Source organism: Dromiciops gliroides, chromosome 3 (genome assembly GCF_019393635.1).
Source record: "Dromiciops gliroides isolate mDroGli1 chromosome 3, mDroGli1.pri, whole genome shotgun sequence".
NCBI classification, from domain to species: Eukaryota; Metazoa; Chordata; class Mammalia; order Microbiotheria; family Microbiotheriidae; genus Dromiciops; species Dromiciops gliroides.
Window position 1 is genome coordinate 418,300,500 of NC_057863.1, and position 20,900 is coordinate 418,321,399.

The 20,900-nt window shown below is 37.9% G+C and overlaps 1 protein-coding gene across 4 annotated transcripts in view; it reads right to left on the reverse strand.

The window, feature by feature from the left end:
• Positions 1–20,900, reverse strand: part of NAB1 (NGFI-A binding protein 1) — a 75,440-nt gene that overhangs the window by 22,754 nt on the left and 31,786 nt on the right. For 3 of the 4 annotated variants that reach the window (XR_006355649.1, XR_006355650.1, XM_043994870.1), the window contains exons 4-7: positions 18,484–18,535; positions 7,458–7,574; positions 3,897–4,059; positions 245–367 (exon numbers count right to left, since the gene is read on the reverse strand). Coding sequence is in view for 2 of the 4 variants with exons in the window: in XM_043994870.1 (XP_043850805.1) it covers positions 245–367; positions 3,897–4,059; positions 7,458–7,574; positions 18,484–18,535 (455 nt within the window). In the remaining 2 variants the exon portion in view is untranslated. The remainder of the gene's footprint in view (positions 1–244; positions 368–3,896; positions 4,060–7,457; positions 7,575–18,483; positions 18,536–20,900) is intronic. The other variant, XM_043994871.1, reaches the window with a different exon arrangement.

Consider the following 20,900-nt stretch of genomic DNA (forward strand, 5'->3'; position numbering starts at 1 on the left):
GACACATAAAAATTATAAACCGTCACGTCCAAAATCCTGTCTCTGCTATATATATGCCCTTAATTTGGAAATGCCAATTTGCAATGATATGTTTTATTATACTTGACAGACTTCCAGGAAAAAAAATAGCAAAAAAATCAAGTGATATTTTGAGGCACAATTCTGGTTACATTTTAGGTTTTTTTTTTAAAGCAAGAACTTAGAAATGAGTGAAGTTCTTTCTCATAATACACTGTATTCTTACCTGACGACTGAGACTTGGCCTCATTACTGGAATAAAGTCTGCTCAGTTCCCCATCCATCACAAAATGTGGAGGCTGTCTATTTTGTAAACTGGTCATACGGAGATTCAAGGGTCTTTCTCCTACTGAAAAAAAGAAAACAAAATATATTTTAAAAAGATGATTAGGGGAAAAGGAAAAGAACCTCTATGTTTGAGAATGTTTATAGCAGCCCTCTTTCTGGTTGGTGAAGAACTGGAAATTGTAGGCATGGCCATCAAATGGAGAATGACTTCACAAGTTGTGGTATATAATTGTGATGGAATCCTACTGTGCTATAAGAAATGATGAGCTCAAAGATTTTAGAAAAACATGGAAAGACCTGCACTAAATAATGAAGAGCAAAATGAGCAGAACCAAGAGAATACTATATATAGTAATAACAATATTGTTTCAAGAATGACTTTGAGCAAATAAATTATTTTGACTATTATAAATCCCCAAATTAACTATAAAGGACATATGAAGAAAGATGCTATCTGCATCCAGAGAAAGAACTGATAAACAGAAGTATGTAGAGAATAATTTTACATATACCTATTCGTGTCTAATGACAGTCACCTCTAGGGCAGAGGAAGTTTAAAAAAAAGTTAAAAAATATATTAGGCAGCTAGGTGGCACAGTAGATAAAGCACTGGCCATGGATTCAGGAGTCCCTGAGTTCAAATCCGGCTTTAGACACCGGACACTTACTAGCTGTGTGACCCTGGGCAAGTCACTTAACCCTCATTGTCCTGTAAAACATATATATATATATATATATATACATATACATATACATATCTGTATATATTAGGCAAAAACCAGGGTTCTTTACATTAAACAAAAAAGTTTTGAGTATGCGGAAAAAAAATGCTTAGAGCTTCAGAGATTTTTTTTTTTTAAGGACAAAAATATCACCAGGAACTTTTTGATGATGGTTGAGGGGGAAAAAAAGTATAATTGTTTAAAAAGGAGAAAAAAATCATGTTCATAGAGCACAGATAACTTAAGAGCTAGAAGGAAATTTAGAGGCCTCTAGTCCAATGTGGGCAGATAGGTGGCATAATGGATAGAGAACTGACCCTGGAGTCAGGAGGATGAGAGTTCAAATTTGACCTCAGATACCTACTAGCTGTGTCACCCTGGGCAAGTCACTTAACCTTGTTTGCCTCGGTTTTCTCCTCTATAAAATGAGTTGGAGAAGGAAATGACAAAATTTTCCATTATCTTCCTCAAGAAGAACACAAATGGGGTCAGAGAGAGTCAGATGAAACTTAAATGACTGAACAACAATAGTCCAACATTATCACCATCACCACCACCACCACCATGTAAAAGTAAGGAAACAGGCCCACAGAAATTAAGTGACTTGATTTTCTCTGTAAGTAATAGAACCAGAATTCAATCTCATGTCCTCTGATTTTTTTTGCTTGACCAAACTGCCTCCTGTGCATGATTTTACTAAATTTTGAGAAATATGATTCTGTTGCATGTGCTATAAATTATTAGATTAAAAAATTATTAGATTTTTAACAAAGTTCACAACAAATGAGATAAAAATAGTGATTCCCAATCCTTTTTCCCAGTTCATCTTAAAAGAAAAAAATAGATTGCCTACATAAGGCATTTTCTTGCTACAGCTCTTCTTAGAAAGGTGTCCTAATTTACAGCGTACTGCAAAGTACTGTGAGTGGCTTCAAGCCAAATGCAGTTTTTAAAAATACCAGTTTGTTATAGAGAGAGACCACAAGAATATGTGTAAGAGAAAGAGAGTCCAGAGATATGATTGGAAAATGGTACATTCCAAATGATACAATCCCATAAATAAAAACACATTTGTAATTCATAATACTACATTTTTTCTTCTTCCAGAGGTGCCAACAGTTTAACCCAGGAAAACTGAAGCTTTTTTAAAGCCTCTGAATAGATGCTTTACATCAGCAATGAAAGTTCTTTCCCACACTATTCCTTAACCTCATTACTAAAGGGATTCTTTTCATTTAGCTACACATGACCTTCACATGTTGCTACCCTTTCTTCTGGGATTCTCTCTACGGATATACTGTTGGAAGATATGTAAGTGTAGTTGATTTAAGTCTACTCATTTATTTTAAAAGCAAACCTGTTATGTCTAAAATTAACAGTTCCCCAGGAAAAAAATTTATGATATTCAGGTCTCTGGCTTCATACCAATTTCTAAATTTAGAATTCTTCATAAATCTACTTAATTATGTATTTGTTAATATTAAATCCATGACAGAAGAGAGGTACAGTGAGACTTCAATGAAAATTATTTTATAATATACAAGAAAGAGAAAAGGATTTCTTTCCCTCCACCTCTAATGCTCAAACTCTCTTCCTATAATATGTAGTGTTTTGTTTCTTAGTTTGGAAATGTAGTTAAGAAAGCATGGTCTTGGGGCAGCTAGGTGGCACAGTGGATAGAGCACTGGCCCTGGATTCAGGAGGACCTCGGTTCAAATCCAGCCTCAGACGGACGGACGGAAGGAAGGAAGGAAGGAAGGAAGGAAGGAAGGAAGGAAGGAAGGAAGGATGGTCTTATCCTGGAAGAAGCTTCTTATTGGATTAAACTATGGTAGATGAAAGTAGAGCACTGATAGACCCATAGAAAGATGACAATGGCTCCAGATCTTTGGGGGGAAAGGACAGAAGGATATAATACAAAAACATGAATATAGACATGAGACACGTCTCCCTTAGGAATCCTCTCCCAACTCCTGTACTTTACATCACCGTCCCCCCCAAATTCCACACTTTAGTTCTTTTGGAGAAAAAGAAAAACATTTCCAGTTTCTCTTCTGATGCCTCAGGGTAGTGTGTAGAGACTGTAGATTCTTAAAGGTCAGGTTAGGCAGGGGGTGATAATTTTTTCTAAACACAGCCACTGCTGATGACCATTTACCAGGTCTAATGGGATTATGATCCTATCACTGGAAGAGCTGTCCACACAGATGAAATCATGAATCTTTAAAATATGAAGTAATAAACCAGTAATAAACTACCCAGATCATATTTCCAAAGGATTGGTAAATTTATGTGTGCCACTGAATAAAACCTAATTTGTCCTTTACATTTGTCCATTCTAATGAACAGATCATGCTGCTTTGGCAACAGCCACCGTATTTCCTAAGAAACTAAATACTAACTCCGTACAAGTTTCACTGCTGACTTTCTAAAAGAAGACTAAGTAATATACTGTCCTTTGGTCCTTCTTAGAAGAATAGGCATTCACTCTGGTCAACAGATCTTTGGGAAAAATAAGCCTTCTTATTTATTCTTCTTCCATTAATTAAGTCTCCCTTTTCCATCCACACTTTTAGGAGATCTGTGTCAATCATATGTGTCAGATATAGTTGGAGAATATCAAAGGAAACAAAGAAAATGTTCATATCAATAGATAAGTGAATCCTAAAAACCTAAATGTCAAGCCTCTATAAAACAGCTTTTTCTTTGTCTTTGTAAAAATGCAACAATTTATGAAAAATAATTTTAAGTAAAACCTCTAAAAGACCATTTGGAAAATAAGACAAACATAATAATATTCTTGTCTGCTTGTCTTTGACATTCATAATTATTCCTGGCTGTATTATCATGGCAGAGTAGCACCTCTACCTTGTCCGTCGGAATTATCTGCTATTAAGCCATTTGGACTGTGCTCTTCGGAGCCCTGCCGGTAAAGCCCTGCAGACAACCGCCTTTCCGCATGCTGTAGTCTCTCATAACCAGCTTGGGTGCAAAGGAACTCCATCTGTTTTGCCATCACCTTTTCAGGCTGCTAATAAAGCAAAAATAAAATCAGTGACTAAAACTGTCTAGATCAGACTCTTGAAAGGTTTGAGGGTGCCAATTTAAGACTCCAAAGCAAATATATTTTGCATTCATTAAAATAAGTTCACACTTTCATATATCATACACACACTCCATAAATATGCATGCAAGCCTATATTATCATGCTACAACACCAAATGGATTTTTGGCAAATCAAGCTGTCTTCTAAGGTCTATAAAAAGGATTCCTCTTTCAACTGAAAAGCAAAAGGTCTTGGGGATTGTGGTATGAGCTATTTAGCCCCCTTTAAAGATTCTTTTCCTAAGAAATCTAAATGAAACAGCAGCATCTGTTAGAAGCTTCTTCCAAGACAGAGGGCGATATCCTGGCATCTTTATTTTGGGATACTACACGGATTCTGAAAATAGAGGAGGACATTATGGCTATAGAGAGAAAAGGTGTAAAACTTCCATCTACGAAAATCAGCCCAATTTACCTCTCACAGAAATTAAACAATACAGAATGACACTGAACTACTTCCACACTCCAAGAGGATATTCAACTTTCTTTATGGAGCAAAGCAGGACTGAAACATTTCCCTAAAAACTAATAATAGTTCTGATCTAAAGAGCACTTTGCAATTTACAAAGTGCTTGATATCTATCTCGTTGGATCCTCACAACAACCCTGTTAAGTAGGCAGCATATAATTTCTGCAGATGAAAAGGGTGAGTGTTTAGCACAGTCCCTGGCACATAGTAGGCACTCAATGAATGTTGATTGGATTGAATTTTTCAGAGAGGTTAAATTATTTGCACAAAGTCAAACAGCCTGAGATGACAGAGCTGGGGCCCAAACCTAAAACCCTTGATTTCAAATCTTACCAAAACACCCTGCTTCCTATATTAAGGTAAAACATGAAGTAAACGTCTTAATTTTCAATGAAAAATACACAATTGAAAGTCTTGCAGTTTTGCAGTTTTCCTTTGGAAATTACTGAATGCCTTTATACAAAGTACTAAGAAACCTTCAAAAAATGGAAAGTAATAACTTATTTTCATGCCTTTATTACCTTCTAATTGTGTAAGACCACAAGTATAAAAATATGAAACTAATGAGTAATTCAAAGGGAAAAACATACTCTCCAAATACATATGTATCCATATACCTGGAGATAGTATAGCACAATAGATAGAAAGCTGTCCTTTGAGCCAAGAAGACCGGGGGTCAAGTTCTTCCTCTGATATATGGTGGCTGTGTGACCCTGGGCAAATCAATTACCTCTCAATGCTTTAGGCAACTTCTTTTTTTTTTTAAGTAATATTTTTCCCCAAGTTACATAAAAACAATTTTTAACATTCTTTTTTTTTAAACTTCTGAATTCTATCCCTCCCACCCTTCCCTCTCTCTTCCTTGAGATGGTAAACAATATGATATAGGTTATACATGTACAACCATATAAAACATTTCCATATTAGTCATTTTGTGGAAGAAAACTCAAAAAAGAAAGGAGGAAGGAAAAAAGGAAGGAAGGAAGAAAGAAAGAAGGAAGAAAGGAAGGAAAGAAAGAAAGAAAGAAAACAGTATGCTTCAGTCTGTATTCAGGTACCATAAGTTCTGTTTTTGGAGGTGGTTAGTCATTTTTATCATGAATCCTTAGGATTTTCTTGGATCATTCTATTACTGAAAATAACCAAGTCATTCACAGTTGATCGTTGTTACAATATTGCTGTTACTGTGCACAACATTCTCCTGGGTCTGTTCACTTTGCATCAGTTCATATAAGTCTTCCCAGGTTTTTCTTAAATCATCCTATTTGTCATCTCCTTCCTTCCTCCCTTCCTTCTTTCCTTCCTTCCTTTCTGGTGAGGCAATGAGGGCTAAGTGACCTGCCCAGGGTCAGACAGCTAGTAAGTGTCAAGTGTCTGAGACCAGATTTGAACTCACTATTTGTGAGTATTTCTCACAATTAATAGTATTTGTGAATATTTCTCACTATTAATAGTATTTCTCACAATCATACACCACAACTTGTTCATTCTAGACAACTTTCTAAGACTCTAAATTGCTATGCAGGAACCTTTCTGCACTGGCAGAGGGTATTTCCACATCTGGTAGTTCCCTTTAACCATTGTAATTACAGGTTCAAGTTCCTTTCCTCATCCTATTCATACATTTATTTTCCCATAACCTTTGATCAGAATCACAGAATCTCAGAACTGGAAGGGAGGGCAGAGGCCATCTAATTCAACTCAAACCTGAAAAAGAATCCTCCTTACAATGTAACCAAGAAAGGGGCAGCTAGGTGGTGGAGTGGTTAAAGCACTGGCCCTGGATTCAGGAGTACATGAGTTCAAATCCGGCCTCAGACACTTGACACTTACTAGCTGAGTGACTCTGGGCAAGTCACTTAACCCTCATTGGCCCACAAAAAAAAAAAAGAGTTAGAGGCCCTGGGTTCAAATCCTACTCCTGTCATTCACCGCCTAGGTGACCCTGGGCAAGTGACTTTGCCTCTTTGGGCCTCAGTTTCCTCATCTGTAAAATGAGCAGGATAGATTAGATTTCTTCTAAGATTTCTTCCAGTTCGAAATCCATTATTCTATGATCCTAGGAAATGGTTTGAGGCACAAGCAGTTAAATACTTTGCCTAGGTCACATAGCTTGTAAGAGTCAGAGTAAAGGGGCAGCTAGGTGGCGCAGTGGATAGAGCACTGGCCCTGGAGTCAGGAGTACCTGAGTTCAAATCCGGCCTCAGACACTTAACACTTACTGGCTGTGTGACCCTGGGCAAATCACTTAACCCCAATTTCCTCAAAAAACAAAAAAAAACAACAAACAAGAGTCAGAGTAAAAATTTGAACCCAGGTCCTCCTGACTCCAAGCCCAATACTCCATCTACTTTGCCACACAGCCTACAAAAACCCAGCACAGTACATATATGTGCATGTGTTATTATACCTGCTCATCAATGAACAGCAGTTTAAAATGTAATAGTATGGTCATAGTATTTACTGTATAGTTTACAATATTTTAAATAATACTGTTTTAGCACATGCAGTCATTGAAAGCAAGTGACTATTTTGCCTTGATGCAGCTAACTGTCGCTTGACTCTGAAGTCTTCCTTCAGGCTCGAGTCTTCAAAACTACAAGGAATGTTTAAGTGGGACTAGATTAGATTCAGCTCAGAAGTCTGACTAAACTAAAAAGGATGTGATTGCTATCTTGTTTATACAGCTGTGGATCGGGGTAAACTGTAGAAGCAACCAGAAATCATTTCGGTCATCAAAACTTTAAGATAAAAATTAACTGATGCCATTGCTTACTATTATTATTAATTTTTACTAATCATCATTTCTGGGGAATGAAAAGTTGATTAGCTACCAAACTAGAGGTTTCCATTACCTGTGAATTAAGTGCTGCAAATTCTTCACCTTTAGCTTTGGCCAGTGCTAACTGAACTTTTACAGCATCCTGCTGGAAAAGGGTCTGCACGGTGTCTTGGAAATCTGGGAACCCATCCTATTAAGCAAAAAATAAACAAAGTTAACAGCATGCTTCAACTTTTCCCTGAAAATATCTAAGGGCTGTTCACAGGAATTCATTCATTAACTTGTTTCTGTTTTTGCATCTTAGCTCACAGATTGTACTATATATGGGGTACAGAGCTTAAGTGGATTTCTTAAGGTTTTAAAGATCCAGTGGTAAAGAAATAAAACAAAGTAAGATAACAATAGAGTTTAAGCATCAATAAGGTATTTTAGTTCATTTAGTGTTCAGCTTTCATCCTAGGTATATTCTATCTAATGGTGTGAGACATTAGCCATAATTAATGTGGTAACTCCATGTAAAGTAAAACAGCACCATCCGGGATAGTTCTACAAGAACAATGAATTGGGGGCAGTTAGGTGGTGCAGTGGATAAAGCACCAGCCCTGGATTCAGGAGGACCTGAGTTCAAATCCAGCCTTAGACACATGACACTTACTAGCTCTGTGACCCTAGGCGAGTCACTTAACCCTCATTACCCCACCAAAAAAAAAAAAAAAAGAATCCACTTAAGAATAATGAATTAATTTATCTTGGCCTTCTTGGTGTTACAGTGGAGTTTGGTTATAATGTAAGAATAATATATAATGTGATTGATGCCAAAGAAAGAATTTACTTGAGATAATCGTGGTAAATAAATGAACAGTAGAGAGGACTTGGGTTCAAATCTCACTTCTATCACTCAGTATCTGGAGAACTCAGTTAACCTCTCAAATCCTAAATTTCATTATCTTCAAAAAGAGGCTGGCCTAGATGACCTCTGTGGTCCCTTCTAGGTGAAAAATAAGTTCCCAAGTGAACCAATCATTACTAAGAATGCTAAGAAAAAAGAAGCAATAAAGAAAATTTCCTAAACATACTGGCACCCTAAGAATGGACAAGTCAGGATGAGTAGGAATTAGCAATGGAGAAAGAACTAATATAAACATATCAAGATTAGATGGGTCAATGACAACAACACTGTAAATGAAAACACCAGGAGGTTAGACACTTGGTTTCTAGTCCAAACTCTATCACTAATGATTACATTAAATGTGTAAAACACTTAATCTATTTGGGTTTTCACAACTGTAAGATCCAATGATACTAGCCTTCTTGCTGCTCTTCAGATATGACACTATTTCCCATCTCCGCGCCTTTCTTTTCTTTTCTTGTCTTTCCTTTTTCTTTTTTTTTTTTTTGCAGGGCAATGAGGGTTAAATGACTTGCTCAGGGTCACACAGCTAGTAAGTGTCAAGTATTTGAGGCTAGATTTGAACTCAGGTCCTCCTGAATCCAGGGCTGGTGCTTTATCTATCCCCTGCACCACCTAGTCAGTGCCTTTTCACTAGCTATCCTCCATGTTTGGAATTCTCTCCCTCTTCACTGCTACCTCCTGGCTTCCCCAGCTTTTTTCAAGATTCAAGTCAAACCTCACCTTCTGCAAAAGGCCTTTACTGGTATACCTTCCATGCCCAACTTCACTGCCTTCTGAAATCATCCTCATTTGCATTGCATGTATGCAATTGTTTGCATGTTGCCTTTCCCATTCCTTTTTTATCCCCAGAGGCTGGCATATCTTTTCAGTAATGTCTAACTCTTTGTGACTCTGGGTTTTCTTGGCAAAGATACTGGAGTGGTTTGCCATTCCCTTCTCCAGTTCATTTTACAGATGAGGAAACTGAGGCAAATGGGGTTAAGTGACTTGCCTAGGGTCACACAGTTAGTAAGTGTCTGAGGTCAAATTTGAACTCAGGTCTTCCTGATTCTAGGCCTGGCACTCTATAAACTGTGCCACCTCGCTGCTCTACAATAAGTGCTTAATAAATACTAATCAACTGACTGACTCTAAAATAACCCACTTAGGGGCAGCTAGAGACCACTCTCTCCAAAATCACCAATTTCTTTTTTTTTTTTTTGTGGGGCAATGAGGGTTAAGTGACTTGCCCAGGGTCACACAGCTAGTGTCAAGTGTCTGAGGCTGGATTTGAACTCAGGTACTCCTGAATCCAAGGCCAGTACTTTATCCACTGAGCCATCTAGCTGCCCCCAACACCAATTTCTTTTAACTGACAAATCCAATGTCCTTTTCTTAGTTCACATCTTTCTTGACTTCTCTGTACATTTCATAGTGCTGACTATGGTCTCATGGTTCTCTTCCTACCTATCTGCCCACTCCTCAGTCCCCTTTTTACTGGATCATCCTCCATATCCCACCTCTTAATTATGGGTGTGCCCCAATGTTTTCTGAGGCCCCTTCTCTCTATAGTCTTTCATTTATTGATCTCATCAGCTTCCATGGATTTAACTATCATCTCTATGCAGAAGACTCTAAAACTTCTATGTCCAGACTTACTATCTCTTATGACTTCTGGTCTCACTTCTCTAGCTGCCTAATGGACAGCTCCATCTGGATGTCCAATAGGTATTTCAAATTCAACATGTCCAAAACAGAGTTCAGAATCTGTCCCCAGAACCATCCCTTTCCCGAGATTCCCTGTTCTTCTTGGAGATAGCACCATCCATCCAATGAGTCCAGTTTGCAGCAGTTACTCTTAACTCCTTATTCTTTCTCCTATATCCAATAGGTTGTCAAGTATTCTAGATTCTGTCTCTACAACATTTCTTTTATCTATCTCCTTCTCTCCACTCAGGTGGTCACCATCCTAGTTCAGCCCTCATCCCTTCTTACCTAGATTATTGCACTAGCTTCTTAAGTGGTCTCCTTTCATCCAGTTTTTCTCCTCTCTAAGTTTTCCTCCACTCTGCTGCCAAAGTGCTATTTCCAAAGCACAAATCTAATCACTCTTTTCAGCAAAGAGGGTCCAATGGATCTCTATTACCACTTGAATAAAATACAAACTCCTCTCTTCAGCATTCAAAGTCCTTCATTATCTGGCTCTAGTCTACCTTTTTTTTTTTTTTTTTTTTTTTTAGTGAGGCAATTGGGGTTAAGTGACTTGCCCAGGGTCACACAGCTAATAAGTGTTAAGTGTCTGAGGCCGGATTTGAACTCAGGTACTCCTGACTCCAGGGCCGGTGCTCTATCCACTGCGCCACCTAGCTGCCCCTCTAGTCTACCTTTCTAAATTTCTGCCACACACTCTATATTCTAGCTAAACTGGATGTCTTGCTGTTCCACATACAAGGCATTCTGTCTCCTCATTCAAAATTCAGCCTAAGTGCTACCTTTTGTTAACGCTTCCCCGCCCCCACCCTAACCACAGCAAATTTTCACAAATGAGGAAATGGAGGCCCACAGAGGTTAAATGACTTGTGTAGGGTCATGTAGTTATTAAGTATCTAAAGTAGGATTTGAAATCAGGTCTTCCTGACTCTCGGTCCAATGTTCTACACATCACATCACACCACATGCTTTCAAAGGTGAATGTCAGAAGTACCTTGTATATATTTTATATTTACTTACATATGTGTACGTGTTATTTTCCCTGATGGAATGTAAGCTTCTTGAGGGTAGGGACTATTCTGTATTTGTTTTTGTATTTCCGATACCCATCACAGTACCTACTACATAGTGAGCAATTGATATTTTTAATGTATTATTGTTAGAAGCTAGAACCACTTCAGAGGAATGGAAATGCCACTACAGCATCCACATGTGAAATGTTTTAGGAAAGAGAGTTTATGAATAGTACATCGCCTCATACTACTGCCTCAAAAGAAAAAAAAAACAACTATTTGTTAAATGATATACACATAGTAATGGGTCTGTTTGCCAAGGCCACTATCACATATATTTCTGTCACCGTGTTTTCTCCAGCTTTCTATATTATTCAAGACTACATCGGTAGAAGAGCTACGTGGGTTGGGCAGCTGCCACTCTGGAATATAAAAGTTTTAAAATATCCAAAACTATATGGCTTTAGAAATGAAGGGATGGAGATGCCACAAGAATCTAGACTCTTTTCCAGTTTGCATCTCCAATGTTGAGCATTTCTTTAATTTTATCAGTTGTTTTTTTCATGCTTCTCCCCATCCCCCCTACTCCCCCATACCCTCTACCCTCCCTCCCCCCGCCTTGCGCTAGGCCCCAATAATCATCTATATCAAGCTGCAGGCAGTTTGTTTTGGTGCCATATTCCTGGCTCCTGCAATTAATCATACTGTTCCCTTGCTAAAAAGACTTTAGGCCTAAGTCCTGGGAAAATAAAAGCTATGGGGTGGGATGCCTGTTCATGACCTAATTACTCTTATCCCACTGGTTTCCAACCCCATTCCTCCTCCTGTCTTTTCCCAAAACACTACCAGAAAGCCTACATTACTTCTAGGCTGCTGCTTGGTTGCCTCTAAAATGACTTCTCAGAACAGATGTTCTCAGTCCCACATGTGCTCTATCCTTTTTTCTACTCACACTTTCTATATGAATAGCAGATTGTAGTGCTTCTGTTCTTCTGATCCAGAGGGGGAAAGATCCACATCAAATTATACTGGCTTTCTTTTTCAACCAGCTTAGTAACGGCGTAGGTGGATGCATTGCACCCTCTTCCCTCCCCCCACACAACTGGAACTGCTTGCAGATGTTTCCTCTGAGTCTTTCTTCTTCAGGCCCCAATTTCCCCAGGGGGTGCCCCCCATCACCACTCCCTGCACCCACTGAAGTTCTTTTAAAACTTCTTTGTCTTTGAATCTCTGGCTCCCTGGTCTCTATTAACTAACATTACTTCTTTTTATCCAATTATCTCCAACTGCTTTCCATTACTAGCCCACATGGAAGCAAGGGTGTTAGCACCTCCTGCCTCTCTCATCCCAGCTACCAGTAATTTACGTGAAAGAAGACAATTTAAAATATGAAATTTAAACATGAACTTTTTCCAACCCTGGGATTAGTAGTCATATTCTATTTATTGATGCATATCTTTTTCTAGTCTAAGCAACTACTAATGGAGCTAATAGCAAGGTTTTTCAATGGAACAAGGTATCTTCTGAGTGAAAAGACCAGACAGATGTCATTTGTTTCTACCTACTACCTTTAAAAAGAAAAGAAAAACAAGAAAAACAAACCAACAAACAAACAAAAAAGAGATCTGAATGCCTTACCTCTGGATTTTTCTTCTCCTTTAACTTATTTTCTGGATTTGTTTCACATATATTTTCCTCTCAGACTGCCTACTTACTTATTCTAGACAAAGGGGTACAATAGATATTTGAATTTCAAAAGGTAACCTGCTAAACTTAGCAACATTTTGTAATTTATTTTCACTTGTGCTCATAAATAAAGGGGCTTCCAGTCAGCTAAGAGATAAGCTTCCCTAGATAATAAACTACCATCTGACTTTTTTTTTTCTTTTCCTCTAAACCCACCAGCCCTGTTGGATGGACATCATCAAAATTCTATATGTATGTATGTTTTGACAAAGTGTGCCAGTGGAGGGGGAAAAAAAAAGAAATATATGGGCCAAGGATGGTGATGCTCTGCATACATTAGTCCTTAATACATCCTTATTAAATAGCAAGTTATCACACTTATTTTCAGTTACCACAGAAATGGATTCTGAGTCTCCAATAAAAAAGGACAAAGAGCATAATTCTTGAAACTGGTATAACCATCTTTACTTAAGTCTGGGTTTTCAGTGGCAGCCAAATATACCAGGGGTGGTGCCTATGTTGGTTATTCTTCCAGACAGGACAGGACAGTCATGCCTTACTAAAGTACATTGTTGGAAAGGAACTGAAGTCAGAAACATGACTAACCTGATTTGAGACTTTACTCAAAAGTCTACATAATAGGTTGTAAGGAAAGGGAAGAAAGAATATCATGGTTACTTCTCACCCCCAGCCTGTTGATTATATATTTCTATGGCAACCTCCCCTAATTCTTGGCCTTGATTAGAGACAGAAGTTTACAATTTTTTGGTGAATTTTAATGACTGCACAATGGATCTGAATACAACTACAGTAGGTTATAATCATTCTGTTATTATACTGAGGTCAATATGCAAATATGTGCAAAAACAGCTAAACAGTAGCAACGAAAAAACATGCCTAGCTATAAAGAAAGAGGAAAGGTTACATTTACAGAGAAAAGTGGATCCAATACTTGTAACTCAAGTCTACCCTAGCTCAACAGGTACTTTTAATTCAGCCTCAAGAATTAGGAACATATCATTCATTCACCAGGAAACATTACTACCAGGCATGTTTTAATCATTTAAAATACTTCTCCCTCTCCACATTTATTACTTCCATTCTATACTGACATTCTATTTTGCCATTTTATTCATGAAAATTTCTATTTATGTTTATTTGTAAAAAATACTAAAGATGAATAAACTCTGTAAATTGTCAATGTCAGCTACCAAGTCTATTCAGAAATGAAAATTTAACATCAATAAGAAGAAACACATTCATCATCAACCTGTGTCATGAACCTTTTTGGCAGTCTGACAATTCCTATGGACACATTCTCAGAATAATTAATTGAAGGAAATGTTCAATTTCAATTAGAGACTAGTAAAACAAATATGTAATTTTTTTTCTCCATCCCAGTTTAGGGACCCAATGAAATTGATATAGACTCCTTGGGGAAGGGGACCTATGGAGCCCACTTCTCTCTGTTCTCTCTCTCTCTCTCTCTCTCTCTCTCTCTCTCTCTCTCTCTCTCTCTCTCTCTCTCTCTCTCTCTCTGCCTTAATCCCTCAAAGCTAAATAGAAAGGAAAACCCTACTCTTAGAAGCCACCTCGGGGCAGCTAGGTGGCGCAGTGGATAAAGCACCAGCCCTGGATTCAGGAGTACCTAAGTTCAAATCCAGCCTCAGACACTTGACATTTACTAGCTATGTGACCCTGGACAAATCACTTAACCCTCATTGCCCTGCCAAAAAAAGAAAAAAGAGAGAGAATGAGCACTAAAGCAATACCAATAATGAAAAATGACATGGGTCTTGTGCAGAATCAGAAACCAATCTGAATGGTAATGGCTGTGCCAATGGTAGAGCTAATGATGAGTAAGGTTAGAACTCTGTTTTCTTATTACCTGACATATTTTTGATCACTTGAGCCTCATAGTGTTCCCTTTCTTCTTTAAATTCACCAAATGGGACAAAACTTTCCTAGTTTTTCTTTTATTCATTGACCTTCCTTTCTATATATACCACCAATTCCAAGTTTTTACTATAAGAAATCAATTAATTACAACTAATAAACATGGAATCTCATGATTCAGCCTCAAGAATTAGGAAAATATATCCTTTAGTGGACTTTCTAGTGAGAAATCTCTCTAAAAAAGGCCCTTTTGGTCAGAGTAACCACTAAGTATATCCTTGGATGGCACCTAAGAGTTGACCCAATTACACTGCAGAACTAAGTGTGTAAAAATCCCAAGATAGAACTGAGAACATCAAACAAATTAAAAATACACAAATAAAACTTTCCACACCCTGTGTCTGTGTCAATCATTTCCCTAAAATTTTGTCTGTACACTTTAAAGCAAATCTTTAGTAGGAAATGAGTGCAAAATACATAGCCATATATATGAATTTCTAGCAACAATTAATGAGAAGATGGGAGTCAGACTGGTACAGTTCAAAGAGAGCAGGGCTTGGCATAAAAAAAGACCTGGGTCCAAGTCACACAGCTCTGACACAAAGCAACCGTGTATCACTTAATCTCTCAATGCCCCCGGCAACATTCTCTAAGACTATACATTTCCAAGAAGGTGCCAGTCTGCACTGATATAGGAAGTTCCTAACTAGGAGTTCCTTACACCAATGAAATGAAAGAGATAGAGACAGAGAGGTCAAGAGAGAGACAGAGGGTCAGACAGAGCAAGAAAGAGATGGAGAAAAGATCTAGTCACAGTGATATCTTTTGATACAGTCTATATATTCAATATTTAAGTCTTCTTGACTCAAAATATTCCCTTAAGTGTTTGGTTTTTAATGTCCATTAGTCCTTAGAGAAATAATCAAGCATTTAATAACAAATCAGCAGACAAGTTGCATGGTACAAAGAACACTGGACCAGGAATGAAGATAGAACTAGGTTCTAATCCCAGTTCTGCTTACTGATTTATAACTAACCGAGTAAATTACAACGTCAATCCACCTTTCTGAATCTCAGTTTCTTCACATGTAAAATGAAGGATTTGGACTAAAGAGATGTATTCTAAGGTCCCTTCCATAACTTCAGCTGAGTTCTCATTGTAGCTTGATAATATTCCTACTCTACCCTTATTACATCCTTCTATTACTGCCTATACAAAGTGTTCCAAACCTATTTTTCTCCTCTGGAACTTTCAACAGCAATCCTACCCTCCTGAACTTATATGAGATAATTTAACCTCATAAAATCAATGAAAAGATGAAGGTCAAACAATAATTCCCCCATACTTCATTGCTTAATCACCTACCCTCCTCCATCCTTCTCCCTAAACCTTTGATTCCCATAAACTCCTCTGGTCACCTCTCCACTCAAAACCTTTCAATAGTCACCTACTACTCAACTAGCAAAGTTCAAACTTCTTAGCCTGGCATTCAAACTCCCCATAATTTAGGGTCAATTTGCCTTTCTACCCTTAATCTCATTCCACACTCTAGACCAACTGATCTAATTTTCTTACAGCACAAAAATGTAACTTTCCTGTCTCCATGGTGTTGTTCCAGCTACTTTTAAATTCTATTCAATTCAATTCAACTAATATTTATTATGCAATTACTATGCACAAAACACAGTCAGAAGCTTATAACCTACTGGAATACCTAGAATGCCTTTCCTTGCACTCAGAGACTATGTAATTCCCACCCATCACTCAAATGCAACCAACTTAAGGAGGCCTTCCGTTTCCCGACTCCTCATCAGCAAAGGACATTCCCCCATCCCCTGTCCGGACCTCACAAGGAATTTCTGTTTGCAACCCTTTACTTTTACACATAGCAGTTAAGGGCAACTGTGACCAGTACCAGCACCAGTCCTAGTCCAGTGTTGCTAATCAAATGCTCTTTCTACACTGTCATGCACACTCCAAAATCAGAGAGCGTTCTACAGGGAGCCATCAAGTTCTCTCTGACTCCCAGAGAGCTGTCCTCATCCTGCACCTATAGTTCTGGCTACAGAATGACTAAGTCCAATTGACATCAGCATGGCAAAGACACTGGTAGGGTCACATATATTATTCTGTTCCTTAGCTCCTCCTCTGTTTAGTCTCCCCTTTCTGCCTCATCAGTCCTCTCTCTGCCTCATCAGTCCCCTCTCTGTACTATAAGAATCCAACTTAATACAAGTAGTACACAGGGGCACCTGGTTGGCACAGTGGATAAAGCACCGGCCCTGGATTCAGGAGGACCTGAGTTCAAATCCGGCCTCAGACACTTGACACTTACTAGCTGTGTGACCCTGGGCAAGTGACTTAACTCTCACTGCCCTGCAAAAAAAAAAAAAAAAAGCTCTTCATACAAGTAGTACAACAAAGAGACTCACAACACTGTTGTCCCATGCAGCAGGACCAACCTCATAAAAAGATCTTTTCATACTTTAGTAAAGCCTTATCTAAAACTTGTATCTAACCCAGCAGCTGCCACAGATCTCTGCATCCTAAAGGTGATTATGTTGATTTGACCTCCAGATCTAGTATTCTATCATATCTAAGCATCTTTTCTCCTACAAGGGACAACATAGAAAAGACCTCAAAAAATAGCACCCCTGGCCAGGTGCTGACACTAACTTCTTTGTACAGCAGGTTGCGTTAGCCTTAAAACAGGCAGCTTACTCAATACTTAATTTTAAAAAAGAGTGATCTTGAAACCATTCTTTAGTTCTGAGGGCCCCTAAGAGAGGGAAATACATTCCTCTTTCTAATCCCCCACCTGACCACCTGCAAGACAAAAACCAGAAGTATACTCTGTTATTTCAGTTACACTCACCCCCAATGCAGGTCTTAGTCTCACATATTTGGGTCTAAGAATTGGAATTTGCGCACTTAAACAAGGGCTACAGTTATTTATTTTTGTATTACCTATTTTTGTTTTGTTTTGTTTTTTTAGTGAGGCAATTGGGGTTAAGTGACTTGCCCAGGGTCACACAGCTAGTAAGTGTTAAGTGTCTAAGGCCGGATTTGAACTCAGGTACTCCTGACTCCAAGGCCAGTGCTCTATCGACTGCGTCATCTAGCTGCCCCCTGTATTGCCTATTAAATATGTGCTAAACCAACTAACTATTTAGATAAAATTTAGGGGGAAAAGTAAAACTAAGAAGCATCTGGTCATTTATCTGCTGACTATAAGTCATTCTTCTTTATGGACTTCTGGTAGGTGATATTTTATTAGCCCTTGTCGGTTACCCTACGTGCTCAAAGTAATTTTATTTTTTTTAAGTAGTCTACAATTCAGACTCACTAATTTAGACTGTAACAAAATCTGTAACAATTTGTTATTTAGTCATTTTTTTTAGCCATGTCTGACTCTTCATGACCCCACTTTGGGTTTTCTTGGCAAAGATATTGGAGTGGTTTGCCATTTCCTTCTCCAACTCATTTTACAGATGAAGAAACTGAGGTAAACAGGGTTAAATGACTTGCCCAGAGTCACACAACTAGTAGGTCTGAGCCCAGATTTGAATTCGGGAAGAACAGTCTTTCTTGGTGCTCTATCCACTGTACCACATAGCTACCAAAAAATAGTATTGACCATTTCATATCTCTTGACCTTTAGTTTCATCTCTAAGAAGAAAGTTGGGCAAAAGGCACTACAAAAGACACTTTTAGTTCTAAAATTCTTATAGTCTAGTTAAGCCTTACTGTACCTTTTTTTTTTACTGTACCTTTTTTTAGGATGAAATATCTACAATCTATTTTATAAACAAAGATAATTCCATAACTTCTCTCATATTTCCTTACTGATACCAAAAAATAACTGATTTTTGGCTTAAGAAATATATAAAAAATATAATACCTCTATTTTAATTCTCTTGGGGGATAATTCATCTCTTTCTCCACATTTGGACCTAGAAAAAAACAATAAACAATAAATTAAGGTTATAATTTTTTCTTTTTAAATTCATCTCACTCTATAATATTTCATTAAAACAGATTGCACAGGGGCAGCTAGGTGGCTCAGTGGATAAAGCACCTGCCCTGGATTCAGGAGGACTTGAGTTCAAATGTGACCTCAGACACTTAACACTTACTAGCTGTGTGACCCTGGGCAAGTCACTTAACCCCAATTGCCTCACTTAAAAAAAAAAAAAAGAAATGAAAACAGATTGCACAGTTGAAATTTAGCTTTCTGAGAGTTCTTTAAAGTGCACAAATGATAAACATTAGGATAATGAAAAGCATAACATTGCTATTTTCAAGTTTACATACAAGGAGGTTAATTAGATCAAGAAATGGGTAAATAGTAGCCACCATTTAATTTTTCCCCCCTGTGGCAATGAGGGTTAAGTGACTTGCCCAGGGTCACACCTAGTAAGTGTCAAGTGTCTGAGGCTGGATTTGAACTCAGGTCTTCCTGAATTCAGGGCCAGTGCTTTATATACTGCACCACCTAGCTGCCCCCCCAACCATTTACTTATATAGAGAGGAGATGATGACTACCTATTTGTAGCCCCCAAATAGAAAGCATTCAATAATACTTGTTGATTGGCTGCTTTACATCTTAACATGAAAATAATAAGAAATTAAACAGAGCTGCAATTCTTCCCTTTATAAGTAGCAGATTAATGGCGGCAAAGAATTGGAAACTGAGGGGAAGCTCATCAACTGGGGAAAGGCTAAACAAATTGTGTTATATGATTGTGACGGAATACTATTATGCTATAAGAAATGATCTAGATGCTCTCAGAAAAACCTGGGAAAACATGAACTGATGCAAAGTGAAACAAGTAGAACCGGGAGAAAATTGTGCACAGGAACAGCAATATTATAAGATTATCAACTGTGAAAGACTTAGCTACTCTCAGCAATACAATGATCCAAGATCACCCTGAAGGACTTATAATGAAAAATGCTATCCATCCCCAGAGAAAATTGATGTAGTCAGAATACAGATGGAAGCACTTAAAAAAAAACAACAACCCTATTTTTCTTGGGTTTTTTATTTTGGTCTATGTATTCTTCTACAACATGACGAATTTGGAAAAATTTTTTGCATGACCACATATGTATAACCTATATCAAATTCTCAATGAGGTTGGTGGGGAGGGAAGGAGTGAATTTGGAACTCAATTTGAAAAACGAATGTTGGAAATGGTTTTTATTTATAATTGGGGGAAAATAAAATACTAAAACTTAAAAAAATAAGTAGCAGATCAAGAATAATTTGTGATGGGATGATAAAATTAGCATTTTTTACATGAGTTCTAGGAGCTCTACAGAAATATAATATAAAGTAATACAGACTACTTTAGGTTAAACTTAATGTAGAGAAAATAGAGTCTCAGTAGATACAGTGCCTTCTGATTATCCATGCTCAGAAGGGACAGTTTGTACAATCCCAAATGCAAAATAACCTAGATAAGCCTAGGTTCCTGCCCATTTAATCCAAGGTCCTTTCCCCTGCAGCGACCTTTTAAATACCTTGGCTACTGAATGGTAGGTACTTTAAAAAAAACAAACAACAACAACACTGAAACAGTAAGAGCAAGAGAGGTAGCACTAGGTACAGGGTGGGTCAAAAGTCACAAAGGGGTTCAATACTTAATAATCCAATACCCTACCTTCATACAGAGTATATATAACGAATTTATATTACATGTGGAAGATCAAATCTCTTAAATGGTAAAAAATAAAGAAAAAATAATTTTCAAAAAGTTATTAAAATATCGTGTCTTTTGGCCCACCTTGTAGCAACCAGTGTGAGGAGTCTTGCAGGTGAGGGGAGGGGGTTAAGAAATGAGGGTTGAGGGGCAGCTAGGTGGCGCAATGGATAAAGCACTGACCCTGGATTCAGGAAGCCCTGAGTTCAAATCTTACCTCAGACACTTACAAGCTGGGTAACCCTGGGCAAGTCACTTAACCCTTATTCCCCCTGGGGGGGGGTTTGAATTAAAATTTTAAATTTGGGGGGCAGCTAGGTGGTGCAGTAGATAGAGCACCGGCCCTGGATTCAAGAGGACCTGAGTTCAAATCCGACCTCAGACACTTGACACTTACTAGCTGTGTGACCTTGGGCAAGTCACTTAACCCTCATTGCCCCCATAAAAAAAATTTTTTTTTAATTTAAAAATTAAAAAAATTTTTTTAAAAAAGAAATGAGGGTCTAGTTAGGGCTACTGGTGAATAAAAGAATAAAAGCAAAGTGAACCTAGACCTTTGGAACCAGATTAGGGATCTAATGGGGATGAGCTGTGGATGAAAAATAACAAGACT